The 27,523-nt window shown below is 39.2% G+C and overlaps 1 protein-coding gene and 1 pseudogene across 1 annotated transcript in view; both read right to left on the reverse strand.

Annotated features, from left to right (window-relative positions):
• Positions 1-8,852: 8,852 nt before the first annotated feature.
• The window catches only part of LOC101110589 (olfactory receptor 7E24-like), a 38,108-nt gene continuing 19,437 nt past the window's right edge, over positions 8,853-27,523 (reverse strand). The window contains exon 2 of the mRNA XM_060415434.1: positions 8,853-13,225. Coding sequence (XP_060271417.1) covers positions 12,283-13,225 — 943 coding nt within the window. The 3' untranslated portion in view covers positions 8,853-12,282. The remainder of the gene's footprint in view (positions 13,226-27,523) is intronic.
• Positions 19,824-20,794, reverse strand: LOC101110840 (olfactory receptor 7E178-like; annotated as a pseudogene).

Below are 27,523 nucleotides of genomic sequence, written 5' to 3' on the forward strand. Positions count from 1 at the left end.
TTAAAGTACATTACAGTGGAAATGATTGATGGCATCACTGATTCTATGGACATGGGTTTGGGTGGACTCCGGGAGTTGACGGACAGGGAGGCCTGACGTGTTGTGGTTCATGGGGTCGCAAAGAGTCGGACACAACTGAGCAACCAAACTGAACTGAACAGTGGAAATAGATGGGGAAACAATGAAAGCAGTGAGAGACTTTATTTCTCTGGGCCCCAAAATCACTGCAGATGGTGACTGCAGCCATGAAATTAAAAGATGCTTGCTCGTTAGAAGAAAAGCTATGACCAAGCCAGACAGCATATTAAAAAGCAGAGACATTACTTTGCCAACAAAGGTACATCTAGTCAAAGCTATGGCTTTTCCAGTAGTCACATATGGATGTGAGAACTGGACTATAAAGAAAGCTGAGCACCGAAGAATTGATACTTTTGAACTGTGGTGTTGGTGAAGACTCTTGAGAGTCCCTTGGACTGCAAGGAGACCCAACCAGTCCATCCTAAAGGAAATCAGTCCTGAATATTCATTGGAAGGACTGATGCTGAAGCTGAAACTCCAATACTTTGGCCACCTGATGCGAAGAACTGACTCATTGGAAAAGACCCTGATTCTGGGAAAGATTGAAGGCTGGAGGAAAAGGGGATGACAGAGAATGAGATGGTTGAATGGTATCACCGACTCGATGGACATGAGTTTGAATAAGCTCCGGGAGTTGGTGATGGACAGGGAAGCCTGGCATGCTGCAGTCCATGGGATTGCAAAGAGTTGGACACAACTGAGCAACTGAACTGAACTGACAGTGGAATATTACTGAGCCATAAAAATAACAAAATAATATCATTTGCAGCATGTACCTAGAGATTGTCATACTGAGTGAAGTAAGTCAGACAGAGAAAGACAAATATCATATGATATTATATTTGTGGAATCTTTAAAAAAGGGTACAAATATATTGATTTACAAAACAACAATAAAGTTACAGATGTAGAAAACAGACTCATGGTTACTGGGAAGTGGGGGGGCAGTATAAATTGGAAGGTTGGGGTTGACAGGTATACACTCCTATATATAAAATAGATAACTAATAAGGACCTACTGTACAGTACAGGGAACTCTACTCCATACTCTGTAATGGCCTATATGGGAAAACAATCTTAAAAAGAGTAAAAGTACAGATATGTATAAAAGACTCACTTTGTTGTATACCTGAAACTAACACAACACAATGAATCAACTATATCCTAATAAAAAAATTTAAAGTACACTTATAAAACATTCAAATGTACTTTATCCTATTCAAATACAGTACAAAAATTCCCTTATAGGGTAATCCTAAATACTTAAAACCCATAATCACTGGACTATAAATTAAACTCAAATATTCATAGTCAAATACCATTTTTATGTACCAATTATCTTTTAGAATGTTTCTTCATTTGGGTTTAAAAAATATTTATCATTTATTTGTCTATGCCAGGTCTTAATTGTAGCGCATGGTATCTCTGTTGCAGCATATGGGATCTAGTTCCTTGACCATGGATTGAACCCAGTTCCCCTGCATTGGGAGCATGAAGTCAGCCCCTGGACCATAGGGAAGTCCCTTTATTTAATTTTGATACCTGTCTTTCTTGGAGTAAAATGCTCATTCCAGTGTGCAGATTGTCTGATCAATGTCTCTTAACTTACATATCCAACACAAATATTTAGCCCTGATGGGCTTCACATTTTGATAATAACTAATTGTTAGAAGTGCAAAATCATATGGCATCACTGATCTTGAAGATAACATTATTAATATATGGTACACTAGTGATTCAGTAATAATTAATAAGCACTGTGAACCTATTTTTTTTTTTTGCAGGTTTTTTTCTATCAGTGTTATACACACTCTTGGAGAAAGATCTGAGGCTGAGTTTGCTTTTTCCTGTTTTTGTTTGCAGTGGCTAGGTAACACTTCTTAAATAAGTCTCTAATCCTAAACATGTGTGAAGAGTTGATTTCTCATCAAATCTAACTCTCATATGAACAATCAAGAAATTCCAGACCAAAGCATGTCTCAAACTCTAAGCTGGACTTATGCCGGCTTAAAAGCCTTTTCAAGTCATTCTTTCTTATCAAGTAATTGTGTTTCTCCTACATTAAACTTCCCGAAGGCAATACAGGTCTTCATTTCTCCTGCCAGGTCAAAACAAGATATAATATGGGAAAAATCAAAAGGGAAAAAACCAAAGACTAATATCACAAACACTGGGGTAGTTTATTCATCTATAAAACGGGTATATTAGTTTCACAGACCTAATCAGGTTACCGTAAAGTAGTAAGTTAAAATAAAGATAAAGTACTTCAACAGTGGTTGTCAGTGTTAGTTCATCTTTATAATTACCTTTTTAAAAAGCTTTTTATTTTGTATTGGTGTATAGGTGATTTTTTTTTCACTTAAAAATTTATTTAAAAATTTTTAATATAAATTTATTTATTTTAATTGGAGACTAATTACTTTACAATATTGTAGTGATTTTGTGATACATTGACATGAATCTGCCACGGGTATACATGGTGATTAACAAAAAATGTTCTGATAGTTTCAGGTAAACAGCAAAGGGACTTAGCCATACACATACTATAATTACCTTTTGATCTTTTATAATTTAAGTATGGACTGGCTACAGCCTAGAAGCAATTAAACCAGAATCTCTACCCATAGGTCCTTTTGACATATTAACATATTGCCAGGGTAGAGAATCATTGTCAGGCAATCAATTAACATTGCATTCATGTTACCTATTATTAACATCATTATTATACACTTCACATATTAAAATATAAATATTTAATAATACTTGCATTAGAACTTATATTTATTACTTAAAAAAAACCAGAGGGTTTTGCTATCCCTATATGGTCCTATTCCCCTGCATTTCAGTGTTGTTCAGGATAAACATTGTCATGAATTCAATAGATGTATTTTCCTTTCAGTGTGTCCATAATATTTCTATTGACTTCTGTGTTTATAAGGAGTTTTCTTGCAAATTGGCCTAGATTCCAGCTGACATGAAGTTATCATTTACCACAGTATTGCATTTTAAATACATATATCTACATATATCTACATGTATCTATGTACCTATATCTCTTAAGTACATATATGAAGTATATATATATATATATATCAGCACATAAAATGATGCACAGTATTACCTGAGGGTTCAATTTCATTTATTTTTCAATTTCTTATTATGACACAGATAAGTGAATTATCGTGCCACCCATCATCCTACACAAGCGAGGATTTCCAAAATATATATGCATACAAGAGTACTGTTTTAGTTTTAAAGACGGAAACTTGTGCAACTTTACTATTAATTACTTATTTTCCTGATGGAAATATCAGACAAAAGCAAATGTACACTCTGATTGTCAAGGTATCAAATCAGAAAGATTCTTGAAATTTGACTAACAAGGCTTTTTGTGATAGAGTCATCTGAACATTTCCAGTTTTCAAAGAGAATTATATTTCCATGGCTCAGATTTACAAAATGGTCTGAAAAAAGCATTATTATTCATAGAAAACCCTATATCTATAATATTCACGTAAAATCCCCCTGCAAATCACTTGTTCCACTCTACTAATTCACGGATAGAGTCACCAGATCCCAGAAGAAGCAATCCATGGTTCTAATTGCATTTGCTCATCTGGGACTAAAGAAGGTTTCAAAAGAAAATAATTCACTCAGGCGGTACAGAGACTTGGGACTGGAATTAAGAAGCCTTTGTGTGAGACCCACATCTTTCACCCACTAAAGGTGGAGTGTGTGTAAATCTCTCCACTTCTATACTGGTATCCCTTACACTGAAGTAGGATCAGTAATATCCATTTGTAGGATATGTGGAGGCTTCCCAGATAACTCATTGGTAAAGAAGTAACAGTGTACTAGAATTAACAGGAGTACCAGGCAGGGAGCTGTTCCCCCAGGTTTGATGCTGAAAATGAAACTGCCCCTCAACCTCCAATGAGCGCTGAAGAACTGATGCCTTTAAATTGTGGTCCTGGACCTGAAGATCCCATGTGCTATAACGGAAGAAAGAAGATCCTGTGTGCTACAACTGTGCTAAGACCAGGTGCAACTAATTAAATAAATATTAAAAAGAAGTGTGGTGCTGGAGAAGATTCTTTTTTTTAATTTTAATAATATATTCTATTTAACACAATATTCTCGAGAGTCCCTTGGACTGCAAGGAGATCAAACCAGTCAATCCTAAAGGAAAGTGAGTGAAGTTGCTCAGTCGTGTCAGACTCTTTGCGACCCCATGGACTGTAGCCTACCAGGCTCCTCTGTCCATGGGATTTTCCAGGCAATAGTACTGGAGTGGATTGCCATTTCCTTCTCCAGGGGATCTTCCCAACCCAGGGTTCAAACCCGGGTCTCCCTCATTGTAGACAGATGCTTTACCAGAAATGAACCCTAAATATTCATTGAAAGGATTGGTGCTGAAGCTGAAGCTGCAATACTTTGGCCACCTGATGCGAATAGCCAAAAGACCCTGATACTGGGAATGATTGAAGGCAGAAGGAGAAGCAGATGACAGAGTATGAGATGGTTGGATGGCCTCATTGACTCAATGGACATGAGTTTGAACAAACTCCAGGAGATGGTGAAGGACAGGGAAGCCTGGAGTGCTTCAGTTCATGGGGTCACAAAGAGTCGGGCACAAGTTAGCAACTGAACAACAGCAACAATTAGCTCCAATAAAGAATCTGCCTTCCAGTGTTGGAGACACAAGAGATATGGGTGAGAAAGATCCCCTGGATCTTTACAAAATGGCAACCTGCTCCAGTATTCTTGCCTGGAAAATTTCATGGACAGAGGAGCCTGGCCAGCTACAGTTCATGGGGTCGCAAAGAGTTGGACATGACTGAGAGCACCCACACACATGCACACACAAACACATACACATGGTTTTCGCACCGTAAGTTACCCTTCTTATGTCAGGTTTAGAGCCTTTCAAGTCATTTCTCCCTTATAGAGAGTTTGTATGCATGTGTGCTAAGTCGTCTCAGCCATGTCCAACTCTGTGCGATCCCATGCACTGTAGCCCGCCAGGCTCCTCTATCCATAGGATTCTCCAGGCAAGAATACTGGAGAGGGTTGTCATTCCCTCTCCAGGGAATCTCCCCAATCCAAGGATGGAGCCACGGTCTCCTGCACTGGCAGATGGATTCTTTACCCCTGAGACACCAGGGAAGCCTAACAGAGAGTTTGCATTTGTCCTAAATTCAGCTCCCTGAATGCAGGTTGAGTTAGCAGGATAGGATACTGTCTAGGCACCCTATGGATGGAATTTCATTTTCTGCATTCAAATCTGACCTTACACTCTATACCCCAGTGATTGATCAAAATTACATTAAAGTACAATGTTTCTATCCTAACTGTAAAATAATGATAATGCATTTTACTTTCTTTGAGAGGTGAAAATGCATATAATAGGGAACAGGCTGCATGATGGTATGGGGAGGGAGGTGGGAGGGGGATTCAGGAGTGGGAACTTATGTACACCCATGGCGGATTTATGTTCATGTATGGCAAAACCAATACAGTATTGTAAAGTAAAAAAAAAAAAAAAAAAAAAACTTAAAAAAAAAAGAACTTGGCTCTTAGAATCATCGAGTAAGGTTTTGTGATGTTGTGGTTACTGTTATCATTTTTAAAAGAAAGGATTTTTTAAAATAGTTTTGTTTAACGGCTGAGTAAAGAATTCATTTGAATCAGTTCTGATGAGATGGATGAAACTGGAGCCGATTATACAGAGTGAAGTAAGCCAGAAAGAAAAACACCAATACAGTATACTAACACATATATATGGAATTTAGAAAGATGGCAATGACGACCCTGTATGCAAGACAGGGAAAGAGACACAGATGTGTATAACGGACTTTTGGACTCAGAGGGAGAGGGAGAGGGTGGGATGATTTGGGAGAATGACATTCTAACATGTATACTATCATGTGAATTGAATCCCCAGTCTATGTCTGATGCAGGATGCAGCATGCTTGGGGCTGGTGCATGGGGATGACCCAGAAAGATGTTATGGGGAGGGAGGTGGGAGGGGGGTTCATGTTTGGGAATGCATGTAAGAATTAAAGATTTTAAAATTTAAAAATAAAAAACTAAAATATATATATATATATATATATATATATAAAGAAATTTTTCAAGTCAATGTAAACTTTTAAATAAAATACCATGGACTCATAAAAAAAATAGTTTTGTTTATTTATTTTTGGCTATGGTGGATCTTTATTACTATGCAGCTTTTTCCCTAGTTACAGCTGCTTGGCTATACTTCATTGCAATGCACAGTTTTCTCATTCCAGAGGCTTCTCTTGTTGCAGAGATGGACTCAGTGTTTCCCATACGTGGGCTCAATAGTTGGCAGCTCTGGGCCTCTAGAGCATGTGCACTCAATACTTGTAGAGCACAGGATTAGTTGCTCCTCAGAGTGTGGGATCTTCCTGGACCAAGGATTGAACACATGTCTCCTGCACTGGCAAGTGAATTCCTTAACCCTGAGCCACCAAGGAAGCACATACTGTCATCATTTTCATCATCATCACCTTCACGATCATTTTGAGCACTTAGGAGATGTTTTAGAAGGACCTATTTCCTGATCAGGTAGAAAAAATGACCAAGGAAGATAGAACCAGCGTGGGAGGGAAGTGGAAATTAGACACTATTAGATGTACAATAGATGTAAAATACTAGTATTGTAAACTATTATACATCTATTAGATGTATAGAACAGTCTTTTGGACTCTGTGGGAGAGGGAGAGGGTGGGATGATTAGGGAGAATGGCATTGAAACATGTATAATATCATATAAGAAACTAATTGACAGTCTAGGTTCAATACAGGGTGCAGGATGCTTGGGGCTGGTGCACTGGGATGACCGGGAGGGATAGTGTGGGGGGGTGGTGGGAGGGGGTTCGGGATTGGGAACACGTGTACACCTGTGGTGGATTCATGTTGATATGTGGCAAAACCAATACAATATTGTAAAGTAAAAAAAAATAATAATAATAATAATTAAATGAGTTATACAATCCCCACCACTAACAACAACATTCACTTCATAGGCCTCTGAGCTGAACTATGCATTTTGGTGCCTTCCCACTGGCTATCCCAACTGTCCCACTACTCTGATGAAAAGTAAACAAGTCTCCCCAATTCCTTCCGCATTCAGTGTCTCCCACTGCACTTGGCACTCAATGGGCTGTGCCATGTCTCTGCTGGAGCAGGAATGCTCCTCCCATACCTGGTATTACTTGAGGACAGAGGCTTTGTCCTCAGGACTTCCAGTAAGACAGATTCATGAATGTGCCTTCTGGTACAGACAATAACTTCAGGAGCATGAGACACACAGATATGGAACCCATTGGCTAGAGCTGGCTGTATAAAGGACTGGGAAGCACAGGCTGATTATTTATAGTGATACAGCCTTGAGACCTCCATGCACATGGCAGATAATTAGCCAACTTGGTCCATGGTCTCTCCATCTCTGAGGATTTGCTAATTTCATGGTGGAGGAAAAGAAGTGAAGTGAATATGTTAAGAAGGATATAAACCTGTCCTCTTCTCAGGAGGGGGCTGACCTTTATGCTTCACCTCTGATTTCCAAGTTCTTTACCTTATAAAGTTCAAACACATTTTTTAAATTAGAGAAAACAATATATGACTTTTATATCTGCAAATCTATGGAATCGGTCATATAAGTTAGAGAGATTTAGGTCTTCCATACCAAGATTCTGATTGTATTTCTAATTTCTCAGTTTAGATTTATGTCTCTGAGAACTTCCTATTTTTTTAAATCTATAGTCCTTGTTTAGGGTTTAGGATTTTCTGCCTTAGAGATTTATGTTTCTTGCTATTTTGAATGGCAGCCCCAATTCTGAATTTTATTGGAATATTAAGTTTTAAGTAATTTAACATTCTAGCTCAATTTTTTCTCTTCAGGTGAGGTATGTTCTATGTGTACCTCCCTTTAGCTGGTTCTAATTTGTATTCTTTTGCTATAATAAAACTATTACAATGAGTAGAGTGCTTCTCTGAGATCTGAGTAATTCTAGTGCATGACAGAACTTGAGGGAGTCCTCTCAGTTTGAATCATGTTTGAGAATTATTGAATGTGAGGAAGTTCCCAAATTTGTAGCAAATTGACCTATAACAAGGGTGGTCCTGGAGATGCTTGAACTTGTGCTGGTGTCTGATAGAGGGCAGTCTTGTGAGTGTTCCCTTAGACTCTGCTAATTCACAAACTCTTTGTGGTAAGGAAGGGAGTAGAAAACATCAAGCCAAGTTGAAGCCCATCAAAGGTCTCTGAAAACCACAAGGAAGCTCTGGAGCTACAGTGATCCTTAGAGTTGGTTGGAGTTGGGGCAAAGGAGCCAAATGCTTACACCCCCACATCACACAGTCATCAAAAGTGGGCTGCCTGGGGGGCTTCTCTAGCTGAGGCAGATCCCTCTAGGAGTTGATTGCTGATGGCTGAGTAACATCCAACATTGAAGCACTATATCTCTCATTCCTGCAGGAGATTCTTTTTATTGTGGTAAAACAACTGTCGACTTAAAAAATATTCATACCTCAGAAAACATAGAACACTCTATGACATAAATCACCACAAGATCTTCTCTGACCCATCTCCTAGAGTAATGGAAATAAAAACAAAAAGAAACAAATGGAGCCTAATTAAACTTAAAATCTTTTGCAAAGCAAAGGAAACTATAAACAAGGTCAAAAGACAACCCTCAGAATGGGAGAAAATTATACCAAATGAAACAACCGACAAAGGGTTAATTTCCAAAATACACAAGCAGTTCTTGCAACTCAACACCAGAAAAACAAACAACCCAATCAAAGAGTTGGCAAAACATCTAAACAGATATTTCTCCAAAGAAGACATACAGATGGCTAATAAACACTTGAAAAGATGCTCAACATCACTCATTATAAGATAAATGCAAATAAAAACTACAGTGAGATATTACTTTTTATATCAATTTGAGTCAATTGCTAATGAGGTGGATAAACCTAGAGTCTATTATACAGATGAAGTAAATCAGAAACAAATATCATATCTTAATGCATATTTGTGGAATCTAGAGAGATGGTGATGATGAACCTATCTGCAGGGCAGCAATAAAGATGCAGACATAGAGAAAAAACTTGTGGACAAGGCAGGGGAAGGAGAAGGTGGAACAAATAGAGTATCAGGGAAACATATGCACTATCATATGTAAAATAGATAGCCAGTGGGAATTTTCTGTATGATTCAGGGAGCTCAGATAGGTGCTCTGTGACAACCTAGAGGGGTAGGGTGGGGTGAGATGGAGGTTCAAGAGGGAGGGGACATATATTTACATATGTGTACCTCTGGCTGATTCATGTTGATGTATGGCAGAAAACAATACAATATTGTTAAGCAATTATCCTTCAATAGAAATTAAATTTTAAAAATATATTCATGACCTAAGAGTTGAGAGTTATGCTTTATTCAGCAGGAACTTTTAGGACTTAAGCAGGGAGACAACATCTCAAGTAACCCGGAAAGAAATGGTTTGAGGAGGCTGAGGGAGGAGGTGGGTTATATAGAAGTTTCTCTACACAAAGGCAAGTAGTCTGAATGTTGAAAATATTTTTGTGAATTAAAGGAAACCAGATATCCCAAGTTAGGGAATTTAGTGCTTTTCTGTGTATGGGAAGATTCAAGAGTCTGGGCTTACTACTGAAACCATTCCTTTCATATGCATCTCAGCTATCTGAGGCCAGTATCCTGTGTTTTTCACATCCTGAGCTCCCTATGGCTCACCATAGAGAGTAGCTGCAGTCTGATGGCTGTTAGATCACAAGTATTCTTCTCCTTCCTGAGTGCCCTTAGGGCTCACCATCTCACACTGGGGGGCTAGAATCTCTAGTGATTGTGACATCCCTGTTTTCTGATATGGCAGGAAATACTCCATGTCTCACAAGATAACATAAAACCTACCATCTAAAGTGTTTTTAACTGTACAGTTCAGTTGCCATAAGTACCTTCACATTGTTTTCCAACCATCACCACCATTCACCTTCAGGACCATTTCATCTTTCCCAAGTGAAAATCTGTCCCCATTAAACACTTATTCCCCTTTCTTCCTCCCAAAGCCTCTGGCAGCTGCCATTCTACACTTGCTCAGGGGCAGTTCAACTACTTTAGGTCCTCATTTCAGTGGAATCATTCAATTTTTACCCCTTTCCATCTGGCTATATAATATTATTGGGGAGAAGTTAAATGGAATGGGAAAGAGAATTATCAGAAAAATTGGGAATTGACTTTGCTCTGGTAGGTACTCTCTTACCTACTCTTTGGGAAGCATACACTCAGTTTTCAAAGGAAAGTTCCACTTGAAAACCCAGTTAATAGTTTCTCACTTCAACTTCAAAACACCTCGATTAAGATAGGAAATTCATCATCCCCCGTTCAGTTCGGTCACTCAGTCATGTCCAACTCTTTGCGGCACCATGGGCTGCAGGATGCCAGGCCTCCCTGTCCCTCACCAACTCTCAGAGTTTATTCAAACTCATGTCCATTGAGTTTGTGACTTTCTCAAAAATTAGACAAAGATCATTAGGAACAAAAAATATACTAAATGTCTTGATCCTCATATCAAAGTGTGGGGAAAAAGCCATTGAAAACAGTATCAGTCAGTTCAGTTCAGTTCAGTCGCTCAGTCGTGTCCGACTCTTTGCGACCCCACAAATTGCAGCACATCAGGCCTCCCTGTCCATCACCAACTCCCGGAGTTCACTCAAACTCACGTCCAACGTGTCAGTGATGCCATCCAGCCATCTCATCCTCTGCCGTCCCCTTCTCCTGCCCCCCAATCCCTCCTAGCATCAGGGTCTTTTCCAATGAGTCAACTCTTCGCATGAGGTGGCCAAAATACTGGAGTTTCAGCTTTAGCATCATTCCTTCCAAAGAACGCTCAGGACTGATCTCCTTCAGAATGGACTGGTTGGATCTCCTTGCAGTTCAAGGGACTCTCGAGTCTTCTCCAACACCACAGTTCAAAAGCATCAGTTCTTCAGTGCTCAGCTTTCTTCACAGTCCAACTCTCACATCCATACATGCCTACTGGAAAAACCATAGCCTTGACTAGATGGACCTTAGTCAGCAAAATAATGTCTCTGCTTTTGAATATGCTATCTAGGTTGATCATAACTTTCCTTCCAAGGAGTAAGCATCTTTTAATTTCATGGCTTCAATCACCATCTGCAGTGATTTTGGAGTCCAGAAAAATAAAGTCTGACACCGTTTCCACTGTTTCCCCATCTATTTGCCATGAAGTGATGGGACCAGATGCCATGATCTTCATTTTCTGAATGTTGAGCTTTAAGCCAACTTTTTCACTCTCCTCTTTCACTTTCATCCAGAGACTTTTTAGTTCCTCTTCACTTTCTGCCATCAGTATAGAAACAATAAATAACAAAAATGAGAGGGCTATGATTAATTTGCAATGATAGAAACAAGACTGCCCACAGCCAGGAGTCCTGGATCATGCATTGAAAAGTGTAAATGGTATATTGATGTGCTGTGCAAAATCCAGGTGGGAATATAATTTAAGAGGGGGAGTCTAAAATAATTTCCCAAACCATTAGAGTTATTCTAAGAGGAGAAACATAAGAAAGGGAAAAAAATCTGACTACACCTTGGATCTGTTTCTTTTACTTTAACCTTGCTTCCTGTTGCTTTTGTTCATGAAAAGGATACTATCTCTACATAATGGCCTGCCTGGGGACCCTGATCCTCTGTCAAAGGCACCAAAGTGCCTTTGTTCAGGGAAGCACCCTAATCCTGTCCATCTGTGAATGGCTACAAGGAAAATGAAATTAACATCTCCCTTCCCCTGAGGTTGGTCATTTCAGGAGATATTTGACTTTACTTCCTCACCTCCCTTTCCCTTTTCTATAAAAGAATCTGGCAGCCAGGCCCTGATAAGATGGCTATTTTGAGACACTAGCTTCCCATCTTTTCCATCTGCTGGTTTTCTACATAAATTATTATTTCTTGCCTCAAAACCTTGTCTCCTGATTTATTAGCTTGCAATGCAGTGAGCTGGTAACAAACAGAAAGCAGAGATGCATATACACCATGTGACTGGAGATTCAGAAATTCTCGTTGCACATATTTGATTTTACCACCTTATCCAATCTTATGAACCAAAAGAAAAGAATGGAACAGGTGTTAAGATTAGGCAATCCTATGGGTAATCCTCCACAGGGCACTCTTGATATCCTTGTTCCTTAGACTGTAGATGATGGGGTTCAGCATAGGGGTGACCACAGCATACATCACTGAGGCCACGGCGCCCTTCCTGGGGGAAGATGAAACAGCTGAACTGAGGTATACACCAAGACCTGTTCCATAAAACAAACAAACAATTGCCAGGTGAGAGCCACAGGTGGAGAAGGCTTTGTAATTCCCACCTGATGATGAGACTCTGAGAATGGAGGAAATAATTCGATAATAAGAGTAAAGAACTCCTGAGAGTGGAACTCCACCAAAAATGGTACCAATAAAAAGGATTAATATGTTATTGATGGAGGTGTCTGAACAGGCAAGCTTGAGGAGTTGAGAAAGGTCACAAAAGAAATGAGGGATTTCCATATCTGCACAGAAGGTAAGCTGTGACATCATCAAGTAGTGCAGTTGGGAGGTCAAAAAGCTGGTGAAAAATGATGCCAGGACCAATAAGCCACAGGTGCGGGGGTTCATGATGACCAGATAGTATAGGGGGTGACAAATGGCCACCAACCGGTCATAGGCCATCACTGTCAGAAGGAGACTCTCCAAACATGCAAAAAGAGAAAAGAAGGACACCTGAGCTAGGCATCCTACATAGGTGATGGATTTGCTGTGCATCTGGAGGTTCACTAGCATCTTGGGGACAGTGGTGGCACTGATACTGATGTCAGTCAATGACAGATTGGAGAGAAAGAAGTACATGGGGGTGTGGAGGTGGGAATCAGAGATAAAAGCCAGGATGATGAGCAGGTTCCCAAGCATGGTCACCAGGCACATGGACAGGAAGAGTCCAAAGAGGAGGGGCTGAAGTTCTGGTTCATCTGAGAGTCCCAGCAGGAGGAATTCTGAGACACGTGTAAGATTCTGTGGTTCCATGTTGATGGGGTATCTTTTGAAAAAGAAGAGTGTTAAATAAGCAAAACAAATGTAGAGGCATCCAGATAAGTGTTCATACATTGGATTTAAGCAACCCGTAAATAAAGTCTTTATTGAATATACACCCCAGTACTTCTACAATATTTCTAAGTTCTCAGTTGTGAGCATGTCTTTATTGATGACCAAAATAGTCACCTCTTTCTTTGCACCCATTTATGTGGTGACCCAAGAACGAAAGAGCAGACAAAACCGAGGAGAGTCTTGGAATGCAGGAACAGAAAAACCAGACCCTTATCATCCTTCCCTCCCCCATGCTGTAACTATTAATGGAACAGTATAACCTGTCTCCCATCCTACCCCACAGGGAGAAGGTATTTGCCCTACTCTTCCCCTTACCCAGTATACATGCCTCATACAATCAGCAAATGACCTGAAAGACCTCTATCCCACTCCCTGTACCCTGGTTATAAAAGTGGACTAAGGACCCCTGTTCAACATCTGTTCTCCCTTGAGCTGGCCTGCTGTTTTAACAGCATCTCCTACTCTAATAAACATTATTTCCCTCTCATTCTGTCTCATGTCTGGAAATTCTTTTTCAACCTACACTCGGACCATGACATTTTACACATGGGACTAAAGAATATTAGAGAAGGAAGGACATTTTGAGATCACAAATCCAGGAACACAATAAAATATCTGTTTTGTTTTGTTTTGTTTTGTTTTGTTTTTGCTGTTTTTGATTTTAGTTGCTAGGTAATACTTCTTACATGTCTCCAAGCCTAGACATTTCCAAGGGGTTGATTTCTCATCAAATCCAACCTTTTTATGAATATTTGAGAAATTTAACATCAAAGCCAGGTCTCAAACATTAAGTCGGCCTTCTTATGCCAGTTTAAAAGATTTTTAAGTCCATATTTCCTTACACAGACTTTGCATTTCTCCTAAGGTCAGTTCCCTGAATGCAGGCTGAGTTAGCAGGATAGAATACTGTCTAGAGGGGCTGCCCTGGTGGCTCAGTGTAAACAATCCACTTGCAGTGCAGGAAATGGCAATTCAACCCCTGGATCAGGAAGATCCCCTGGAAATGGATATGGCAACCCACTCCAATATTTTTGCCTAGGAAACCCCATGGACAGAGGAGCCTGAAGGCTACAATCCATGTGGTTGCAAGATTCAGACACAACTTAGTAACCAAACCACCACCACCACCTATACTGTATAGGCACCCTATGAAGGAATTTTCCCTACCTGCATTCAACTCTGACTTTACCCCTTTTCTACTCCACATAGGGCCTGATAAAAATTACATAAAAATATTGTGTTCCTATCCTCAACTGTAAGAGATGATAATGCATGTTCTGGGGGTGGGAATGCAGATAAAAGAAAATAAGCTTCAGAAAAATCTTAGCTCAGCTCCTGGCAAATGGAATCCCAGGTAAAAGTTTGTGATGTTGTGCTTACTGTCATCATTTTCATCACCATCACCTTCATGACCATCTGGAGAACTTAAGGGACAGTTTAGGGAGACCTATTTTCTGCTCTGCTGGAAAAGATGCCCAAGGAAGATAGAACCAGTGTGGAAGGAAAATTGAAATTGAAATAAGAGTTCTCAAATCCCCACCATTAACAATAACATGAACCTCATAGGTCTCTGCTTTAAACCTATGCACCTTTGGTGCCCTTCCACTGGCTATCCCAACTGTCTCACTGCCTTGATGATGAGAAAACAAATCTCCCCCAATCCTTCCTGCATTCAGGGTCTCCTTTCTTATGAACAATTGAGAAATTTCAGACCAAAGCCAGATCTCAAACCCTAAGTTGGCCTTCTTACACCAGCCTGAGAGTTTTTCAAGTCACTATTTCCTTATACAGAGTCTGCATTTCTCCTAAATTCACTTCCCTGAATGCAGGCTGAGTTAGCAGGAGAGAATATTGTTTAGGTGCCTTATGAATGGAATATCACTGTCTACATTCAAATCTGACTTTACCCTCTATCTCTCCAGGGTTTATAAACATTACCTTAAAGTATTGTGTCCCTATCCAGAACTACAAAATAATAACAATGGTATTGCTGTCTTTGGAGGTGATAGTAAAGCATATAAAAATAACAATTACACAAAAAACTTAGCTCAGCTCCTGGACTTGGAATCCTTAGGTAAAGTTTTGTGACACTGTGGTTACTGTCATCATGTTCATCATCCTTACCTTCATGATATTTTGGAGCACTTGGGGGACAATTTAGAGGGAACTCTTTCTTGCTCAGGTAGAAAAAAATGTACCCCCTCCAAGACAGAACCAATGTTAGAGGAAAGTAGAAATTTAAATAAGAGTTCTTGGATCCCCACCACTAACAATATAAACTTCATAGGCCTCTTAGCTGAATCTGTGTATTTTGGTGCCCTCCCACTGGCTATCCCAACTGTCCCACTGCCTTAATGGTGAGTAAACAAGGCTTCCTCATCCTTCCTGCCTTCAGTGTGTGCCTCTGCATTTGACACTCACTGGGTTGGGCTATGTCTCCGCTGAAGCAGGACTGAAGGATGCAGATTGCCTGCCCCTCCCATGCCCGCTGTTGGATGAGGGTTGAGGCTGTGTCCGCAGGACTCATAAGAAAACAGACTCAAATATGGCTTCCAGGATCAGACAACAACTCTGGGAGATGAAAGACACAGGTATGACACCCAGTGGACTGGAGCTGACTAACTTAAGGGTGGGGAAGCATAGGCTAATTATTTACAATGATACAGCCTTGAAACCCCAATGCACCTAAAAGATAATTAGATGAATTGGTCCATGGTCCTCAGTCTCTGAGGATTTGCTAATTTCATGGAGGAGGAAAAGAAGAAAAGTGATTGTATTAGGAAGGACCTAGACCTTTCCTCTTCTCAAGAGGAGGCTGACCTATACTCTTCACCACTGAAGTCCAAGTTGCTTACATTATTGAAAACTTCAGGCACTTCTTTCACAAATATATATCTATTGTTTTGTATTATTTTCCATTATAGATTATTATAGGTCTGTATATATAGAATGTAGTTCCCTATGCTATACAGTAAATTTTTATTTTATATATAGTAGTGTATATATGGAAGTTAATCTCAAACTTCCAATGTATCCTTCCCTGTGCCTTCTCTTTTAGTAACCATCAGTTTGTTTTTTATATCTGTGACTCTATTTCTGTTTTTTTAAAAGTTCATTTGTGTTATTCTTTTAGTGTCTGTATATAAGAGACATCACATGATAATTTGTCTTTCTCTTTCTGACTTGTTTCACTTATTATGCTCTCTAGGTCCATTCTTGTAGCTCCAAATGGCATTATTTCACTCTTTTCATCAGATCAGATCAGATCAAATCAGTCGCTCAGTTGTGTCTGACTCTCTGCGACCCCATGAATCGCAGCACACCAGGCCTCCCTGTCCATCACCATCTCCGAGTCGATGATGCCATCCAGCCATCTCATCCTCTGTCGTCCCCTTTTCCTCCTGGCCCCAATGCCTCCCAGCATCAGAGTCTTTTCCAATGAGTCAACTCTTCACATGAGGTGGCCAAAGTACTGGAGTTTCAGCTTTAGCATCTATCTTTCCAAAGAACACCCAGGGCTGATCTCCTTTAGAATGGACTGGTAGAATTTCCTTGCAGTTCAAGGGACTCTCAAGAGTCTTCTCCAACACCACAGTTCAAAAGCATCAATTCTTCGGCTCTCAGCCTTCTTCACAGTCCAACTCTCACATCCATACACGACCACAGGAAAAACCATAGCCTTGACTAGATGGACCTTTGTTGGCAAAGTAATGTCTCTGCTTTTTAATATGCTATCTAGGTTGGTCATAGCTGAGGAGTATTCCATTTATATAACAACACATCTTCTTTTTAATAAATTAATTTATTTTTTATTGAAGGATAATTTCTTTACAGAATTTTGCTGTTTTCTGTCAAACCTCAAAATGAATCAGCCATAGGTATGCATATTTCCCCTCCCTTTTGAAACTCCCTCCCATCTCCCTCCCCATCTCACCCCTCTAGGTTGATACAGAGCCCCTGTTTGAGCTTCCTGAGCCATACAGGAAATTTCCGTTGGCTATTTATTTTACATATGGTAATGTAAGTTTCCATGTTACTCTTTCCATACATCCCACCCTCTCCTCTCCTCTCCTCTCCACATGTCTATAAATCTATTCTCTATGTCTGTTTCTCCATTGTTGCCCTCTAAGAAAATTCTTCAGTACCATTTTTCTCTTAGATTCCATATATTTGTGTTAGAATATGATATTTATCTTTCTCTTTCTGACTCACTTCATTCTGTATAAAGGTTCTAGGTTCATCCACCTCATTAGAACTGACTCAAATGCATCCCTTTTTATGGCTGAGTAATATTCCCTTGTGTATATATACCACAACTTCTTTATCCATTCATCTGTCGATGGACATCTAGGTTGTTTCCAAGTTCTGACTATTGTAAATAGTGCTGCAATGAACAATGGGATACATGTGTCTCTTTCAATTTTGGTTTCCTCAGGGTATAGGCCTAAGAGTAGGATTGCTGGGTCATATAGTGGTTTTATTCCTAGTTTTATAAGGAATCTCCATACCATCTTCCATAGTGGCTGTATCAATTTACATTCTCACCAACAGTGCAAGAGTGTTTCCTTTTCTCCACACCCTTTCCAGCATTTATTGTTTGTAAATTTTGATGCAGGCCATTCTGACTGGTGTGAGGTGATATCTCATTGTAGTTTTGATTTGCATTTCTCTAATAATGAGTGTTGTTGAGCATCTTTTCATGTGTTTGTTAGCCATCTGTATGTCTTCTTTAGAGAAACGACTGTTTAAGTATTTTCCCACTTTTAATTGGGTTGTTTGTTTTTCTTGCATTGAGTTGTTACAAGCTGCTTGTATATTTTGGAAATTAACCCTTTGTCAGTTATTTTTCAAGAGAATTTCCCTGAAGAAGACCTACTACACGAAGAATTTGCCCTTTGTGGCTATTTCTGCAGATCCCATCATGATGTTTCCGGTCATAGAGTCAGAAATACCTCTAGTTTCTCTTACATTCTTAGAGTCCTTCCATTGATGTAGAGGCATTCAGTGTCTGAGTTCAACAAACCTTTGATTTCTGCTCAATTAGAGAGGACACAGCTCCCTCTCTAAATGTGTATTTTAAAAATAATTTTTGTATTTGAATTCTGGATGTCATTAATGTGCTTTTGGCTTACGTTCCATGGACAGAAGAGCCTGGTGGGCCACAGTGTAATACAGTCCATGGGATTGCAAATAATCACACATGACTGAGTGACTAACACTTTCACACACACTTAATGCGAGATGACGGTCTGTTGCAACTTACTACACCTTATGTTTCTGTCTTCCTGGTTCACAGTCTATGTATGAGAAACTCAAGAGATTGATTCCTCACTAATTTGTTAGTTGATAAGTAGAATATATACTCAATTAAATTGGACATGGAAGAAAAATATTAATTATATTTGTGCAAACATGTCAGAGAAAAGCTGGGGACAACCAAATAACTGGTGTGTAAAGAATATTTAGGGGGAAACAAGTGGGTATCAATAAATTTTGTTAATAGAATACTTGAGCAATGAGAATAATGTAAAAAGAAAGTGAAATCATTTCATAGTGGGAAGTAGAGCTTGGTTGCTAGAAAAACTACTGAAATGAGTTTGGAAGACATGGCATTTGAAAACCAATGATTTTTTTCATAGATTTGTGATTTTCTGAATCTTCCCTCCCTGCTATGATGCTTATTCTTCAAGGAAACAGGTAGATCAACACCTTTTTGTATTGTCTTTTTAGACGTCCAATTGAGAAATGTCTATCCTCACTTTTTATCACTTTGTTGTTTGTGAATCATATAAACACACCTATATTTTGTGACAATCCTGTGCACATTAGTAGTTGGATAAAAACAGATCCTCCTGAGTATACATACTAATAGAAATAAGCCAAACACTGCTTCTTTCGGGAGTTGTAGAGCATGCTATACAAGGTCCAGTGATCCAGGGAGAAAGGGAGTTAGTGGAAGTATGTGATTTAAAATGGGGAATTAGTCACTCTATTTGTTCAAAAACCTGGCCAAGATCATTAGGGGATAAAAACATCCTAAACATCTTGGTCTTTCAGGTAAGATTTGGATTCTCATTATCAAATAGTGGAAAAAATCATAGGAAAATATAGAAACAGTAAATTTAAGAAAGAGAGAACTATGATTATTTTGTAGTGATAGAAACAAGACTGCCCATGATCAAGGGTCCTAGATCATGTATAAGGAAAGACAAAATGGTATAATGGTGTACTATGCAAAATCCTGGTGGGAATATGACTTGTGTGGAGAATTCAAAAAGAATCTCCCAAGTGATTAAAGCTATTCTAAGAGGAAAACCTGCATAAACAGAAAGCAGGAAGCCAGATAAGTATATATACACTATGTGTTTGCATATTCAGAACTTCTTGTTGCACATATTTGATTTTACTACCTTTGTAAATCTTTTTTGTGATTGTTCAGTCACTAAGTTGTGTCTGATTCTTTATGATCCCATGGACTGCAGCACATCAGACTTCCTTATCCTTCACAGGAGTTGGCTCAAACTCATGTCTTATGAATCAAAAAGCAAGATGGCACAGGATTTGAAATTAGGCTTTGAGATTCTGTGGCTAATCCTCCACAAGGCACTCTTGATGTCCTTGTTCCTTAGACTGTAAATGAAGGGGTTCAGCATAGGGATGACCACGGTGTACATCACTGAGGCCACCACACTCTTCCTAGGGGAAAATGAGAGAGCTGAACTTATATATACCCCAATGCCTGTTCCATAAAACAAGCAAACAACTGACAAGTGAGAACCACAGGTGGAGAACGCTTTATACCTCCTACCTAATGATGAGAGTCTGAGGATGGAGGAAATTCAAGAATAAGAGTAAAGGACCCCTGACGGTGGAACTCCATCAAAGATGGTACCAATGAAATAAATTAATATGCTACTGATGGAGGTGTCAGAACAGGAAAGGTTGAAGAGTTGAGAAAATCCACAAAAATAATGAGGAAGTCCCACACCTGCACAGAAGGTAAGCTGTGCCATCATCAAGTAGTGCAGCAGGGAGTTCAAAAAGCTAATGGAAAGTGATGCCAGGACCAACAAACCACAGAGGTGGTGGTTCATGATGACCAGATAGTATAGGGGGTGACAAATGGCCACCAACCAGTCATAGGCCATCACTGTCAGAAGCACACTCTCCAAACATGCAAAAAGAGCAAAAAGTTCACCTGAGCAATGCACCCTGCATAGGTGATGGATTTGCTATGCGTTTGAAAATTCACTAGCATCTTAGGGATGGTGGTGGTGCTGATGATACTGATGTCAGCCAAGGACAGATTGGAGAGGAAGAAGTACATGGGGTTGTGGAGGTGGGGGTCAGAGCTGACAGCCAGGATGATGAGCAGGTTCCCAAGCACAGTCACCAGGTACAGAGACAGGAAGAGCCCAAAGAGAAGAGATTGTAGTTCTGGATCATCTGAGAAGCCCAGGAGGAGGAATTCTGAGACACGTGTATGATTCTGTGGTTCCATGTAGATGGGGCACCTTTTGAAAAAGAAGTGAGTGTTGAATACACACAACAATTGTACAGATACTCAGATAAGTGTTCATACTTTGTATTTGAGCAATTCATAAATAGAGTGTTCATGCTTGAGGACCATACCCCCTAGTTTCTTTCACAATTTTCTGAGTCTGAACACATTTTTATTGATCCCAGGGACCCCCTAGTTTCTTTCACAATTTTCTGAGTCTGAACACATTTTTATTGATCCCAGGGCATTCACTTGTTTCTTTACACATCTGTTTTTGAGGCCTAGGTCCAAAGAATATGAGAGAAGTAAGGACATTTTGAGATCACAAATCCATGAACATAGTAAAACATCTGTTCCCTACCTGTTAAGGAAAAATATGGGCTAAAAATTATTCTCTTAAAAAAAACAAAACATTAATCTCATTAAAGAACACAATGTGCTTAGTTGCTCAGTCATGTCCAACACTTTATGACACTATGGACTGTAACCCACCAGGCTCCTCTGTCCATGGAGAGTCTCCAGGCCAGAATACTGGAGTGGATTGCCATGCCCTCTTTTTTTTTTTTTATGTATTTTTTTTTTTTTAGTTTTTTTTTTTTATTTTTTTTTAGTTTTTTATTTTTTTAATTTTAAAATCTTTAATTCTTACATGTATTCCCCAACATGAACCCCCCTCCCACCTCCCCTCCCCATAACATCTTTCTGGGTCATCCCCATGCACCAGCCCCAAGCATGCTGCATCCTGCGTCAGACATAGACTGGCGATTCAATTCACATGATAGTATACATGTTAGAATGTCATTCTCCCAAATCATCCCACCCTCTCCCTCTCCCTCTGAGTCCAAAAGTCCGTTATACACATCTGTGTCTCTTTCCCTGTCTTGCATACAGGGTCGTCATTGCCATCTTCCTAAATTCCATATATATGTGTTAGTATACTGTATTGGTGTTTTTCTTTCTGGCTTACTTCACTCTGTATAATCGGCTCCAGTTTCATCCATCTCATCAGAACTGATTCAAATGAATTCTTTTAACGGCTGAGTAATACTCCATTGTGTATATGTACCACAGCTTTCTTATCCATTCATCTGCTGATGGACATCTAGGTTGTTTCCATGTCCTGGCTATTATAAACAGTGCTGCGATGAACATTGGGGTACATGTGTCTCTTTCAATTCTGGTTTCCTCGGTGTGTATGCCCAGAAGTGGGATTGCTGGGTCATAAGGTAGTTCTATTTGCAATTTTTTAAGGAATCTCCACACTGTTTTCCATAGTGGCTGTACTAGTTTGCATTCCCACCAACAGTGTAGGAGGGTTCCCTTTCTCCACACCCTCTCCAGCATTTATTGCTTGCAGATTTTGGATCGCAGCCATTCTGACTGGTGTGAGGTGATACCTCATTGTGGTTTTGATTTGCATTTCTCTAATAATGAGTGATGTTGAGCATCTTTTCATGTGCTTGTTAGCCATCCGTATGTCTTCTTTGGAGAAATGTCTATTTAGTTCTTTGGCCCATTTTTTGATTGGGTCGTTTATTTTTCTGGAGTTGAGCTGCATAAGTTGCTTGTATATTTTTGAGATTAGTTGTTTGTCAGTTGCTTCATTTGCTATTATTTTCTCCCATTCAGAAGGCTGTCTTTTCACCTTGCTTATATTTTCCTTTGTTGTGCAGAAGCTTTTAATTTTAATTAGATCCCATTTGTTTATTTTTGCTTTTATTTCCAGAATTCTGGGAGGTGGATCATAGAGGATCCTGCTGTGATTTATGTCTGAGAGTGTTTTGCCTATGTTCTCCTCTAGGAGTTTTATAGTTTCTGATCTTACATTTAGATCTTTAATCCATTTTGAGTTTATTTTTGTGTGCGGTGTTAGAAAGTGATCTAGTTTCATTCTTTTACAAGTGGTTGACCAGTTTTCCCAGCACCACTTGTTAAAGAGATTGTCTTTACTCCATTGTATATTCTTGCCTCCTTTGTCAAAGATAAGGTGTCCATATGTGTGTGGATTTATCTCTGGGCTTTCTATTTTGTTCCATTGATCTATATGTCTGTCTTTGTGCCAGTACCATACTGTCTTGATGACTGTGGCTTTGTAGTAGAGCCTGAAGTCAGGCAAGTTGATTCCTCCAGTTCCATTCTTCTTTCTCAAGATTGCTTTGGCTATTCGAGGTTTTTGTATTTCCATACAAATCTTGAAATTATTTGTTCTAGTTCTGTGAAAATGTGGCTGGTAGCTTGATAGGGATTGCATTGAATTTGTAAATTGCTTTGGGTAGTATACTCATTTTCACTATATTGATTCTTCCAATCCATGAACATGGTATATTTCTCCATCTATTAGTGTCCTCTTTGATTTCTTTCATCAGTGTTTTATAGTTTTCTATATATAGGTCTTTAGATTCTTTAGGTAGATATATTCCTAAGTATTTTATTCTTTTCGTTGCAATGGTGAATGGAATTGTTTCCTTAATTTCTTTTTCTACTTTCTCATTATTCGTGTATAGGAATGCAAGGGATTTCTGTGTGTTGATTTTATATCCTGCAACTTTACTATATTCATTGATGATCTCTAGTAATTTTCTGGTGGAGTTTTTAGGGTTTTCCATGTAGAGGATCATGTCATCTGCAAACAGTGAGAGTTTTACTTCTTCTTTTCCAATTTGGATTCCTTTTATTTCTTTTTCTGCTCTGATTGCTGTGGCCAAAACTTCCAGAACTATGTTGAATAGTAGCGGTGAAAGTGGACACCCTTGTCTTGTTCCTGACTTTAGGGAAATGCTTTCAATTTTTCACCATTGAGGATAATGTTTGCTGTGGGATTGTCATAGATAGCTTTTATTATGTTGAGGTATGTTCCTTCTATTCCTGCTTTCTGGAGAGTTTTTATCATAAATGGATGTTGAATTTTGTCAAAGGCCTTCTCTGCATCTATTGAGATAATCATATGGTTTTTATTTTTCAATTTGTTAATGTGGTGAATTACATTGATTGATTTGCGGATATTGAAGAATCCTTGCATCCCTGGGATAAAGCCCACTTGGTCATGGTGTATGATCTTTTAATGTGTTGTTGGATTCTGATTGCTAGAATTTTGTTGAGGATTTTTGCATCTATGTTCATCAGAGATATTGGCCTGTAGTTTTCTTTTTTGTGACATCTTTGTCAGGTTTTGGTATTAGGGTGATGGTGGCCTCATAGAATGAGTTTGGAAGTTTACCTTCCTCTGCAATTTTCTGGAAGAGTTTAAGTAGGATAGGTGTTAGCTCTTCTCGAAATTTTTGGTAGAATTCAGCTGTGAAGCCATCTGGACCTGGGCTTTTGTTTGCTGGAAGATTTCTGATTACGGTATCAATTTCCGTGCTTGTGATGGGTCTGTTAAGATTTTCTATTTCTTCCTGGTTCAGTTTTGGAAAATTGTACTTTTCTAAGAATTTGTCCATTTCTTCCACGTTGTCCATTTTATTGGCATACAACTGCTGATAGTATTCTCTTATGATCCTTTGTATTTCTGTGTTGTCTGTTGTGATCTCTCCATTTTCATTTCTAATTTTATTGATTTGATTTTTCTCTCTTTGCTTCTTGATGAGTCTGGCTAATGGTTTGTCAATTTTATTTATCCTTTCAAAGAACCAGCTTTTGGCTTTGTTGATTTTTGCTATGGTCTCTTTTGTTTCTTTTGCATTTATTTCTGCCCTAATTTTTAAGATTTCTTTCCTTCTACTCACTCTGGGGTTCTCCAACTCTTCCTTTTCTAGTTGCTTTAGTTGTAGAGTTAGGTTATTTATTTGACTTTTTTCTTGTTTCTTGAGGTATGCCTGTATTGCTATGAACTTTCCTCTTAACACTGCTTTTATAGTGTCCCACAGGTTTTGGGTTGTTGTGTTTTCATTTTCATTAGTTTCTATGCATACTTTGATTTCTTTTTGATTTCTTCTGTGATTTGTTGGTTATTCAGAAGTGTGTTGTTCAACCTCCATATGTTGGAATTTTTAATAGTTTTTCTCCTGTAATTGAGATCTAATCTTAATGCATTATGGTCAGAAAAGATGCTTGGAATGATTTCGATTTTTTGAATTTATCAAGTTTAGATTTATGGCCCAGGATGTGATCTATCCTGGAGAAGGTTCCATGAGCACTTGAAAAAAAGGTGAAATTCGTTGTTTTGGGGTGAAATGTCCTATAGATATCAATTAGGTCTAACTGATCTAATGTATCATTTAAAGTTTGCGTTTCTTTGTTAATTTTCTGTTTAGTTGATCTGTCCATAGGTGTGAGTGGGGTATTAAAGTCTCCCACTATTATTGTGTTATTGTTGATTTCCCCTTTCATACTTGTTAGCATTTGTCTTACATATTGTGGTGCTCCTATATTGGGTGCATATATATTTATAATTGTTATATCTTCTTCTTGGATTGTTCCTTTGATCATTATGTAGTGGCCTTCTTTGTCTCTTTTCACAGCCTTTGTTTTGAAGTCTATTTTATCGGATATGAGTATTGCCACTCCTGCTTTCTTTTGGTCTCTATTCGCGTGGTATATCTTTTTCCAGCCCTTCACTTTCAGTCTGTATGTGTCCCTTGTTTTGAGGTGGGTCTCTTGTAAGCAGCATATAGAGGGGTCTTGTTTTTGTATCCATTCGGCCAGTCTTTGTCTTTTGGTTGGGGCGTTCAACCCATTTACGTTTAAGGTAATTATTGATAAGTATGATCCCGTTGCCATTTACTTTATTGTTTTGGGTTCGGGTTTATACACCCTTTTCGTGTTTCCTGTCTAGAGGATATCCTTTAGAATTTGTTGGAGAGCTGGTTTGGTGGTGCTGAATTCTCTCAGCTTTTGCTTGTCTGTAAAGCTTTTGATTTCTCCTTCATATTTGAATGAGATCCTTGCTGGGTACAGTAATCTGGGCTGTAGGTTATTGTCTTTCATCACTTTAAGTATGTCTTGCCATTCCCTCCTGGCCTGAAGAGTTTCTATTGACAGATCAGCTGTTATCCTTATGGGAATCCCCTTGTGTGTTATTTGTTGTTTTTCCCTTGCTGCTTTTAATATTTGTTCTTTGTGTTTGATCTTTGTTAATTTGATCAATATGTGTCTTGGGGTGTTTCACCTTGGGTTTATCCTATTTGGGACTCTCTGTGTTTCTTGGACTTGGGTGATTATTTCCTTCCCCATTTTAGGGAAGTTTTCAACTAGTATCTCCTCAAGGATTTTCTCATGATCTTTCTTTCTGTCTTCTTCTTCTGGGACTCCTATAATTCGAATGTTGGAGCGTTTCATATTGTCCTGGAGGTCTCTGAGATTGTCCTCGTTTCTTTTAATTCGTTTTTCTTGTTTCCTCTCTGATTCACTTATTTCTACCATTCTATCTTCTATTTCACTAATCCTATCTTCTGCCTCCGTTATTCTACTATTTGTTGCCTCCAGAGAGTTTCTGATCTCATTTATTGTGTTATTCATTGTATTTTGACTCTTTTTTATTTCTTCTAGGTCCTTGTTAAACCTTTCTTGCATCTTCTCAATCCTTGTCTCTAGGCTATTTATCTGTGTTTCCATTTTGATTTCAAGATTTTGGATCATTTTCACTATCAATATTCGGAATTCCTTCTCCGGTAGATTCCCTACTTCTTCCTCTTTTGTTTGATTTGGTGGGCAACTCTCCTGTTCCTTTACCTGCTGAGTATTCCTCTGTCTCTTCATCTTGGTTATATTGCTGCGTTTGGGGTGGCCTTTTTATATTCTGATAATTTGTGGAGTTCTCTTTATTATGGAGCTTCCTCACTTTGGGTGGAGTTCTATCAGTGGCTTGTCAAGGTTTCCTGGTTAGGGAAGCTTGTGTTGGAGTTTTGGTGGGTGGAGCTGGGTTTCTTCTCTCTGGAGTGCAGTGGAGTGACCCGTAATGGGTTATGAGACATCAAAGGTATTGGGATAATTTTGAGCTGCCTGTATATTGAGGCTCAGGGAGTGTTCCTGTGTTGCTGGAGAATTTGCGTGGTATGTCTTGTTTTGGAACTTGTTGGCCCTTGGGTGGAGCTTGGTTTCAGTGTAGGTATGAAGGCTTTGATGAGCTCCTATTGCTTAATGTTCCCTGAATTCAAGAGTTCTCTAATGTTTTCAGGCTTTGGGTTTAAGCTTCCTGCTTCTGGTCTTCAGTTTTATTTTCACAGTAGCCTCTAGACTTCTCCATCTATACAGCACCGATGATAAAACATCTAGGTTAAAGATGAAAAGTTTCTCCACCTTGAGGGACACTCAGAGAGGTTCACTGAGTTACAAGGAGAAGAGAAGATGGAGGGGTAGTTAGAGGTAACTGGAATGAGATGTGGTGAGATCAAGAGAGGAGAGAGCAAGCTAGCCAGTAGTCACTTCCTTATGTGCGCTCTATAGTCTGGACCGCTCAGAGGTATTTACAGAGTTATACGGGGAAGAGGAGAGGGAGGAAGTAGACAGAGGTGACCAGGAGGATAAGAGAGAGGAATGAGTAGGAAAGAGACAAATCCTGCCAGTAACCAGTTCCTTAGGTGTTCTCTACCGTCTGGAACACACAGAGATTCACAGAGTTGGATAGAGAAGAGATGGGGAGAAAAGAGACAGAGGCCACCTGGTGGAGAAAAAGGAGAGGCCAGAGGAGGAGAGAGTGGACAAGCCAGTAATCTCGCTCTCAGGTAAACTTGGGTAGTGAAGTTTGGGTTTTTAAATGTACAAAATTGACAACAAAGATTAAAAATCTGG

The sequence above is a fragment of the Ovis aries genome, chromosome 5, assembly GCF_016772045.2.
Source record: "Ovis aries strain OAR_USU_Benz2616 breed Rambouillet chromosome 5, ARS-UI_Ramb_v3.0, whole genome shotgun sequence".
NCBI lineage: Eukaryota > Metazoa > Chordata > Mammalia > Artiodactyla > Bovidae > Ovis > Ovis aries.